This window comes from Heterodontus francisci, chromosome 10 (assembly GCF_036365525.1).
Source record: "Heterodontus francisci isolate sHetFra1 chromosome 10, sHetFra1.hap1, whole genome shotgun sequence".
NCBI classification, from domain to species: Eukaryota; Metazoa; Chordata; class Chondrichthyes; order Heterodontiformes; family Heterodontidae; genus Heterodontus; species Heterodontus francisci.
This window is the reverse complement of record NC_090380.1, coordinates 36,958,607-36,969,629: the sequence shown is the minus strand read 5'-3', so window position 1 is coordinate 36,969,629 and position 11,023 is coordinate 36,958,607. Positions and strand designations below refer to the sequence as shown.

At 44.3% G+C, this 11,023-nt stretch overlaps 1 protein-coding gene across 1 annotated transcript; it reads left to right on the top strand.

Moving 5' to 3' along the window:
- The first annotated feature begins 6,582 nt into the window (after positions 1-6,582).
- On the top strand, positions 6,583-8,637 carry LOC137374166 (putative nuclease HARBI1). Its single transcript, XM_068039952.1, has 2 exons — positions 6,583-6,968; positions 8,160-8,637. Exons 1-2 carry the CDS (start codon positions 6,583-6,585, stop codon positions 8,635-8,637), a joined length of 864 nt encoding a protein of 287 aa, XP_067896053.1.
- Positions 8,638-11,023: the final 2,386 nt, after the last annotated feature.

Here is an 11,023-nt window from a genome sequence, read left to right as displayed (position 1 = left end):
TTAGGTAACAAAGCACTGAGGTTCATTTCTAGAGGGGTAGAATTAAAAGAATTAAATCTGTACAAAATCTTGGTTGGACCACACTTGGGCTGAATTTTCTTTTCCCGCCACCAGGAGCGGCAGTGGGCGAAGAAAATGGTGGCCCACGTGCATGGGCTGCGTGCAGCCACGCCGCTGTGATCTAGTGTGTGGCGGCTCATTTAAATATGCAGGGCGGTTCCCCCCTACCAATCACGTGGTGCGGGCGGGCTCTGCTCTGCGGGCTTCAGCTGCCTCTGCACTGGCGCTGGTGCCATTTTTAAAGGACTGCCAGACCTGCACAGTTAAACCCTGTGCCCACCCCGCACGACACTGTAAATAATTTCCAACCTGTTCTCCCCCAATACATTGAAAATAAATGGCCGCCCCATTCCCCCACCCCACAAACACTTACATTGAAGATTTGACCTCTCCCCCAACAACTGCAAAAAATGCAGAGGTCACCCCTTCCCCCATCCCCCTGCCCATATTAGAAATGCAGAGTTGACCCCATTTCCCCGCCACCCCCCCCCCCCTCCCACCACTACACTAAAAATCCATTAATTTCCCCCTTCCCCACCTCGGTGGTGCCAACTTTCCCTGGACGGGAAAGTGAAGGCGTGTGAGTGGCGCCTGTCGCACAGACGATCCCGGACAGCCGGTAATATATCGTGGTGAATTGCAGGTAAATGTATTCATGAGGTTTATTTAAATATTTAAAGATACATCAGCGACGGAGAGGGGGGGGGGCCGCCACAGAGCCTCGCCGCCACTGGGAAAATCAGACCCGGCAGTCCCGGTGTCAAGCTCCGTGGTGGGCCACTGCCGCTGTGATCTTCTGGCCACCCCACCCCACCCCACCCCCGTAACAGAGCCCAACATCGGGAACCCAACAAAATTCAGCCCTTGAAGTTCCATGAACAATTTTCTCCATAATATAAAACGGACACAGAGGCGCTGCAGAAAGCCGCAAAAAAAATTACAAGGATAATACCAGAACTGATAGCTTATAACTATCAGGAAAGACTGAACAGGCTATAGGAAAGAGAAGGCTGAGGGGTGACCTGTTAAGACATTTTTAATGCAAAGTGATTCCTGACAACGCAGCCGGCCACTGACATCATCAGGCTGCGCCAAGGTGCGCACATGCGCAGGCGGTCTCCTGCTCTCTGTACGTGTGCTGCGTTCCGACTTGCCAGGACTGGTTAGCGCATGCGCCGATGACGTCATCGCATGGCGTGTGTATCTTCGGGCAATGCGCCTGTTCGGCCTCTGCGCATGCGCTTTATACGTACAGCAATGCAATGCTAACCCATGCGTCAAGCTCCGCTCCGCCCACCCCCACTCACTGCTCTCTCCGGCCGCTCCGCTTCCCCCCTCCCTCCTTGCTCTCTCCGGCCGCCCCGCTCTTTCGGCCTCTCCGCTCAATCCCTCGCTGCTCTCTCCGGCCGCTCCGCTCCCCTCCCCTCCCCCCTCGCTGCTCTCTCCAGTTGCCCCGCTCTTTCGGCCGCTCCCCGCCCCCCCGACCCGCTCACTCGCTCGCCTTCGGCCCGCTCCCCGTCCCTGGCCCGCTCCCCACCCCACTTCCTGATCACCTCCCCTCCCCAGGCCCCGTCCCGCTCCCCACCCCCTCCCAGTCCCCGGCCCACTACCCCCCACCAGCCCGCTGTGCTCCACTCCCCCCCCACCCCGGCCCCAGCCCGCTGGCTCGCTCGCTCTCTCCCTCCCGCCCTTGTATGCTGCCATGTGTTTAGGTCAGGTTGCCTTCGTGTGATTATTTGAGCAGCGCCATCTTTAGTCCTGGCAACTGCCTGAAGTCGCAGACTGTGACGTTTTAGTGGCACATGCTGCATTTGCGCATGTGCCACTGCAGCGCCGCCTAGTGGTAGCATTGCCAGCAAACACAGCCTTTTTAATATGATGAAGGGGTTGTTACGACCGAGGCTGGAGGAGTGCACTGTTTTCTCCAGTTCCACTTCTCCACGGGCCACAACATGTATTTAAATGTTTACCCATTTACCAATACAGCCAGTTATATACTCTATTTTTATTTCAAAATAAAATCTACCAACCAGGTTTTTTTAATAAACAACAAAATTATCAACTTATTATAAAAAAAGACTTATTCAGTAAAGATGCAAAGCATTAGCACACAGATTGAAATATGAAAGTTCCCTTTTAAATTAGCCCAACACACACACACACACCGGTTAAACATCCCTCATCTTGAGGAGCACAAAAAAAGTTTAAGTTAAAAAAAAGAAAAGAATGTCCACTTTTATTTCACAGAGGATCATTAGGTATTATTATTTTAGCTAAACAAGTATCACAATTGATTATTTTTCTTAACTTCAAAGTCTTGTGCACTGCTTATGCAAAATATGATAAATAAAATATGACTTGTGTTTTGAAGAATATTCCTGTCCTGTCCTAAGTGCAATGGGTTAAGAGGGTAATGGTTTTAATAAAATGTAGTGAATAATTTTTATTTACTAATGATTAGTTACAATTCATCCAGGAACTTGGACATATTTATTTGTTATTCCATGATGGTAAGAAAATCATTGTGAACCGGTTACAAACTTGGTTGAAACCCAGAAAAGGGAAGCTGGCAATGCCAAGTAGTGGAGGCCAACAGTGAATTCATTATACATTAAAAGGTTATAAATAAAAGACTAATAAAACATACAAATATTTATCAAAATTAATAGATCAGAGAGGCAACACAAAATAAGTGGAAATAATAAATACTTATGAGCACAATGATATCTTCCACTGCCAGTGTCACTGCAGCCAAGAACTATATGTTGCAAACATTTCCCATGTCAGAGATATTCAGCTAGATAAGTGATATACTGTGCTGCAGGATTTCAGCCTACAAGCTATGCTTAAAACACCTGTCCTTCTTGAAGGTGCACCAAATATTAAGGGTATTGACGGTGGGAATTGCAGCAGGTGATGTTATCCTAGCAGTCCCACCTCCATTCCTGATGTCAGGCTGCAAGGGGGAGAATGCAACAACCACCTGTCCCCAACCTCAAAGGAAATCCCAGTGCTGATTAAACAGGCTGGAAACCCAGTGTAAGTAACCTGCTCACATTCACCCTGACAGCATTCCAAATTCTCCACAAGGCTCATAGATTTTTGAGACCAGGATATTTGAGCCATTGTCAATGCTGAGGAGTGAGATCTTTTTCTTAGCAAGAACTCATAAGGTCAGCTGCAGAGCAAAGCTTCCTCAGAAGAGAACAAAAATAGAAAAAGCTGGAAATGCCTGGCAGGTGAAGCAATTCTCTCCCCACACCACCAGAAATGCAAGTACACTGATTCCACACTGCCAGCACTTATTGCCAGAGATGAAATGGGAAATGCAGTTAAGGTCTAAAGTCACGACATTCCATGTTAAAGTCAGAGGGCTGCAAAGTACCCAGCAGAAATATGATGTGTTGTTTCTCAAGCTTACACTGAACTTCATTAGAACAGTGTGGAAGGCCAAAGACTGGTCAGAGTGGGGTGGGACGGATATTTGAAATGGCAAGAGGGACACACTCACAGAAAAGATCATAACTTTTGTTTTCAGATTTCCAGCATTTGCAGTATTTTGCCTTTTCATCCTTAGATGAAGATCCATTTAGCACAAATGTGAATGTTCCCGTTTGCACGCCAGCAATCTTTACTGTTTTTAAAAGTTTTCAAACTTTTCTAAGTGGGTAATTCTGCAATTATTGATACACTCCCAGGGACCATCTATCCTAACTTCCATAAAACAGTCAGCTACTCACAGCCACTTATGTTTAATCCTCCCATTTACTCTTTCATTCATCATCAAGGCAGTATAAATGTGAAGAACATTCAGAAAGAATAATTACATTTACTTGTTAAGTATTTATTTTTCATACACACTTTTCATTGCTGAATGAAAATTTCAGCATACACACATCGGAGGTGGGCTTGATTTCCTATTCATCAAAAGAATTGGCAGAAAATCAATGCATATGATTTTTTGTCCAGTTTTAAAACTGCAAAATGAAATTAGGGCTAACCATGCCATCTATATACTAATCAGACATAGTTTAAGAAAAACTGACTGAGTCGTCTTTAAACTTTCCATTGATGCAGAACAGAGATGGATATATATTTTCTATAATTCTCCTTTTATCTTCTCATTTTTATCTTCCTGACATGAAGATAAATAGGAACCAATTACATATAAAATCGAGGTGTCTATGTCTCAGCAGTAACTGATACTGAATCTAGCACAAGAATTAAAAATGAAGTTATACAGTGGTCAGGAGGGAGACAATAGTGAAACCTTCAGAAAACTGAGCATATTTTCCTTCACAATTGTAACACCAGGCTAGGTTTCCAGTCTGTGATTCTGATTTTTAAAAAAATATAGACTTTGAACATCTTGAAGGAGGCAAGATAAAGAATGAAATAAAAACAGAAAATGCTAGAAATAGTCAGCAGGTCTGGCAACGTCTGTAGAGAGAGGAACATAGTTAACATTTGCGTTAATGGTGCTGATGAAAGATCATCGACCTGAAATGTTAACCTTATTTCTCTCTCCACGGATGCTGCCAGAGCTGCTGAGTATTTCCAGCATTTTCTGCTTTTATTTCAGATTTCCAGCAATTGCAGTATTTTGCTTTTGTAAGATAAAGAATGAGTTCACTGAACTGTTGGAGTCTACAGGGAAAGCTGCTACCTATGGTTCCATCTGTCTTTGAGTTAAAATTGGATAGTTGAACTCTTCACAGATGTGTCAAGGGCTCCTACAGCATTCAGTACAGTTCAAAGCCATTAATAGTACTTTACTGAATGAGACTGCCAGATTCCATCAACTACAACATTGAAGAAGAATGGTCAGGGTGTCGTTTCTCAGCAAGATCCTGACTGGATCAGCACCACAAGAGTTATTAATTTTTAAACTTGTCTAAAGTGTCTGCTGCTGCCACACTTCAGTGTACTATAACTAAATACCCAAAGGGCAATCAGCAGGAGAGTTTTAACTATGGTTTCTTGACCCAGGGAAGTCTCCCTCAGACAATTTTTTCCTTTTTCTCGCTGGAGCTCTCATGTTTAATTCCGTTTGGAGTTCTGATTGTCTGCCATAACTTCAGTGGAAGATGCATGGAAATACTGGAGAAATGGCAGGTGTGCCTTTTCTCCAGTGTTTCCCCAGATCTTTTGCTGAAGCTACAGAAGATAATTGGGAGAACCCACAAGGAAACACATCACTTCTGTTCACTGCATCTCAAAGTTCAGACATGCAGATAATCATCACCTACTGAACCAGGGTACTTGCAGCACCTATTACAGAAAGGGCAGAAGTTGAGGAGGACCCACATTCTGTACTAGCATGTGCATTAGAATAACAGTACAGAAAGGTTGACATCCTTACAGTTAAAGGCTCCTGTAGCAATACACCAGCTGAAATGTTCTTTATCTGTTTAAAAGTTAAAGGTCTGCCTTAGATATTTTCTCGGTCACTCCCATAAGTGTTCTAAGGGGTGGAATTTTAAGGCAGGTCAGGGGGCCCACAGCCTCTTGAGGGCATCCTAGGAGGATATCTGAACTGCTCACTTCAGATCCTCAGCAGCCATCCACCTCATGTGCTCCTGCCACTCAGATTGCAGTTTGTAGAAGCAGCAGAGTCGACAAGAGTACTTACAGGATAGCCACTAAGGGAAAGCACCAGGGTGAATAGCTTCATATTTGTAAGTGCTGTTGGTTAGGTCATGTTTTCTTTGGCCGGAATCTTACCTTATAAAAATGGGAGTCCTCTGAGGGGTAAAATGGCGGGCGATGACGTTGGATTGGGCCCCCGACATCATGACGCCCAAAAGCCATTTTACGCTGGTCGGATGGTGGGTGAGATCGAGGCTCCGCTCGCCGTCCGCTTAGCGTCAATTAAGGGCCAATTGAGGTCGTTAATAAACCAATTGACAGCCATTTTACGTCGGCTGTCAAATTGTACAGCAATAAAACGAGTTGAAGGGGGTGTCAGGAACCTGACAGCTTTAAAAGAGTGGCAGGCAGTGTCTCTGTGAAGGAGTTGGGGGTACTTTGTTTTGGTTCATTGCTCATTGATATTTCTTTGCGTGACTTTTAAGTTTCTTCTGGTTCAGCAGGGGTCATCTAAGTGTTAGCCACTCCTGGTTGGGCCACTGCAGTATTGATTTATTGGATGAAGGGGAGGGGGTTGTGTGTGCCTGTCCTTACAGCAGGCTGGTAATACCTGTACTAAATGCATCTCTGGAAGACTACATCAATGGGAATTGTCCATTCTGGAGGTGGCTCTTCTAATGACGAGGAACAGGCCCTAAGGAGAGATAGGAGGACAATTGGCCAGGGGAACCAGCAATCTGCTGGCCAAGTACAGCCTCGTAATGGGGGAGGGGGAGAAGGTGACAGAGTAGCCGGGTGCAGCCACCTGTCAGGAGGCGAGCCTACCCAGCAGGCAGGGTCTACTGCCCACGGTTGAGCTTTCTACAAATGTCAGAGCGCCAGTGCTGAGGAAGACAGCACCTGTCACGGGACACTGTCACATCTTTGTGTGAGATGCTGGCAGCGGAGGTCGCTTCCAACTGCATGGGTGGCTATCCAATGCCGATCGCACTGAAGCTAATAGTTGCACTAAACTTCTATGCATCAGGCTTGTTCCAGCCTTCAACAGGAGACAGGAGTGGAGTCTCTCAATCATCAGCACATCACTGCATTAAGCTTCTGACTGATGCCATATTCAGGTGTGCCAATCAGTTCATCAAGTTCAAGGTAGATGCCGCCAGTCAGGCCGAGAGACCCAGAAGCTTCAGTGCCACCGCTAGGTTCCCCATGGTCCAAGGCATAATATACTGCACTCATGTGATCATTATACCACCTACGCGCCAGTCAGGGGCTTTCATTAATCGAAAGGGATTTCACTCAATGTATGTTGTTATGACCAGGTGAGAACGGTGTCTTGGGGTCCCTTTCAGCCTTCACCTGGTCTTACTGTAACAGGATTTAATTTTAAACACATCATGTTTTGAGCTCTCCCTTGGTGAATCCTTGTTCACTGCTTTCCAATTATAAGGCAAAGAAATGAGCACAAACAGGCTTTCTTCGGTTTAAAGAAGAAAAGTGAAATTTATTAAAACTTAAACTCTAATTCGGTTAATGCCTATGGATACACGCCGCGCCCCACTCTAGCAAAGCACCAAGGCTCCTTAGACAGCACCTTCCAAACCTGCGACCTCTACCAACTAGAACGACAAGGGCAGCAAATGCATGGGAACATCACCACCTGCAAGCTCCCCTCCAAGCCACACACCATCCTGACTTGGTGTTCCTTCACTGTCGCTGGGCCAAAATCCTGGAACTCCCTTCCTAACAGCACTGTGGGTATACCTATCCCACATGGACTGCAGTGGTTCAAGAAGGTAGCCCACCACCACCTTCTCAAGGGCAATTAGGAATGGGCAATAATTGCTGGCCTGGCCAGCGATGCAAACATCCCATGAATGAATAAAAAAAAACGGGATATGTACATGCAAATAGAGACAGAAAAGAGCAGAAGAAAAATAAAGTGGAGACGTTTGAGGCAATATTTGAAGAGTTTCTTGTTACTGTGCTTCGAGCTCACATTAGAGTCCTGGTTTGTAGGTGGATCTTGCTTCTCGTTGGGGCCCTGTATTCTTCTTAAACCTGTTCACTGTCGGAGACTTTTCTCTCTTGGGGTTCATGTGTCTTCAATGGGTCTTGGAGTTCTGTGAGAAAGAGATGGGAGCAGACAGGAGAGAGATGTTCTCAATCCAGGAGCCAGGATCATTCTGCCAGTTCAAAACCCTGTGGTAAATTCAAATTTAAAAAAAACTCAGGTGGTCCAGCAGGTTAGTCATGTGACTAGCTGGTGTAACCAATGTCCGTTTGTTTATTCAGCCATTTTAGCAACGTCTGGTAATCAAAAGTCCATTGTGGATTAAATTGAAGCAGGGAGTAGCCCCTTTGTCTTTCCCAAGTACTGTCTGTTAATATACAAAAATGTTTCTCCAGCCAAGGATCCATTGTGTTTTTTTTTAACCAGTTCTTTCTTCACTCCTGTAACAGTTTAAAATTAATGTTCATGTGGCGAAATTAATATTCCTCATTCTTGGCAGGTGGGGTCTGCATGTCAATGTTCAAATCGTCTGTGACCAGCGTAAGGGTATATTGCAGGTGTGTGATCGTTATCCTGGAAGCAGTCACGATGCATTCATTCTCTGGAACTCCCAGTTGCCAGCACTATTCATTCCTCCTGAATGCCTGCAAGGATGGGTACTTGGCGGCAGGGGTTATCCGCTGAAGACATGGCTGATGACACCGGCGAGGAACCCAAGGAATGAGGCAGAGAAACATTACAATGAGAGCCATGCGACCACCAGAGTGACCAGAGAACAGACGATAGGTCTTCTCAAAATGAGATTTAGGTTTCTCGATTGCTCAGGTGATACCCCCCAGTACTCGCCAGCAAGGGTATCTAGAATTGTTGTCATCTACTGTGCCTTACATGTCTGTGAGCTGGTGCTTGGTGCAGGGACAGGATGTGATGCTGCACCCTCTGAGGTCCACTCCATGTCCTCAGATGGGGACGGATGAGCCCCGGATGTTAGGGTCTAAAGTTCTGTTAATGGATGATAAATACCTGGTAGTCCAAGATAAGAGGGTGAACAGGTTTTGGGTGTTAATTAGTTAATTGTATTCAAGTGTGTATAAAAAAGAGCCAGCCAGCACTGGCTGGTGGTGTTGTTTGGAGAGCAGAAATATGTTCTGTGATAAGCAATAAGTCTTCTTCACAACAGGCTTGCAGATTTCTCTAAAATTGGTAGCAGAGGATGGTTGCCTGAAAGTGAAGAATGGAGACTAAGATTTGTTTTTAGACAGGAGATTAGAATTGGAGTTATTTTTTTGAGAAGTCTGTATTTGGAGTTTTTTTTTGAAGAAAGATAATTGAAACCAAGTGTAAGGTGTCGGGATATGATTTTCCACCGCTGTTTTGTGAAGCCGAACCTTACAATTAATGGAAGAATGAAGTTGATATATGGACACTGGTTATGTCTTCAGCTCATCATTTGAACAATGAGGAAGGTTTGGACAAACTCTTGAAATATATGGATAAAATTTATCTGAAAGATGACTTATTGAGTGCCTTTGAGGTGAGGTCAGACTTTGATAAATTTAGAAAAATGGATGGTTCATCCATAGAAGAATATATTATGGAGTTTAACCAACGATATGCAAAGTTGCAGCGATTCTGCTTGGAAATTCTTACATCAGTACTTGTCTTCAAATTGTTGGATTGTGCTCGGATATCGAACATGGATAGGCTCTTGGTATTAACCGGAGTTAGATTCAATGAAAAAGATACGTTGTTTGATCAGATGTCTGACGCCCTAAAAAATCTTTTGGGAAAACATTCCTTTCCGGCTGCTTTTATGGCACAGATGGGCTCTTTAGCGGTGACACCGAAGGTAGAGGATACAATGCTAGCAGCAGTTTGAGCAGGTTCAAGTATGGGGCCCAGACATCAGTACGAAAGGAGAGACATATAAAACGAATGAGAATAGAGACCCTTTTGGCAGCTATAACAGACGGCAGGAATTGGGTAATTATGGCAGAAGGATGAACCCCAGGAATAACCAAGGAGTGGTCAACAGGTGTTTCCGATGTGACTCAAAGTATCGCTATGCGTTGCATTGCCCAAAATGGAATAACAGGGTTTTTGAGATGATACATGACGTGGAAGGTTTGGAAGGCGAGGATGACGCTCCTGATCAATCAGAAGGAATTGTTCTGGTCACGAGAAGCTTCAGTCCAGGAATGAGTGTCCTAGTCGCAGATTCGTTCAGTTGTGCAGTACTAGACAGTGGGTGTATGTCCACTGTATGTGGAGTGGACTGGTTAAGGTGTTAAATGGATTCTTTGAGTAAGGAAGACCAAAATAAGGTCAAAGAATACAACAGTTTTACCTGTTTCAGGTTTGGGGATGTGAACATGTTGAAATCACTAAAAAGAGTGGTAATTCCATGTAAAATAGCAGGGGTAAACCATTTTATTAGTGCGGATGTATTATCCAGTGATATACCTTTGCTGTTAAGTAAACCGTCTATGAAAAAGGCTCGGATGAAATTGGATATGGAACATGATAAGGTGATTGTCTTTGAGAAATCTGTAGCTTTTCAGTTTACACAGTCGGGACATTATTGTATTCCTTTAGTGAGACCGAACATCTCTAAGCAGGATGTTAAAGAAGTATTAATGGCATCCGGGGGTAGGGATTTAAAGGAGAAAAGACAAATGATTTCAAAACTACATCGACAGTTTGCACATCCATCTTGGAATAAGTTGAAGATTCTTTTATAAGATGCAGGGGTAATAGATGATGACTACACTAAACTTATCAAAGATATCAGTGAAAATGTGATATCTGTAAAAAATACAGGAGGATGCCATCACGACCCATAGTGAGTCTCCCATTAGCAAGGGACTTTAATGAAACAGTCGTTATGGACTTGAAGGTATGGGTTAAGGAAAAAATAATTTTTATTCTACACTTTATAGACATGGTGACTAGATTCAGTCTGTTGATGGTAATTTATAGTAAAGACAAAAGAGTAATAGTGGACAAGATAATGGAAAGATGGATAGGAACAGGACTGGGAGCACCGGCTAGGTTTCTAACTGACAATGGAGGAGAATTTGCCAATGATGAGTTCAGGAGTATGTGTGAAAATATGAATATTATAGCAATGCACACGGCAGCAGAAAGTCCTTTTAGTAATGGGATTTGTGAGAGAAATCACACGGTGATTGATGAAATGCTCCGAAAAATTTTAGCAGACCAGCCAAATTGTAAATTGATGACTGCTCTGGCGTGGGCAGTCCATGCAAAAAACACGCTTCAAATGGTTGGGGGCTACAGTCCATAGCAATTAGTTTATGACAGGAATTCAAAAATACCTTTGGTAATGTGGGATCATCCCCT

Excerpts from the sequence above, each read along its gene's own strand:
- LOC137374166 (XM_068039952.1), top strand. The coding sequence starts at position 6,583 with ATGCTGGCAGCGGAGGTCGCTTCCAACTGCATGGGTGGCTATCCAATG. Across the intron at positions 6,969-8,159 it reads ATGTATGTTGTTATGACCAG|GTGGGGTCTGCATGTCAATG; the intron begins GTGAGAACGGTG and ends CATTCTTGGCAG.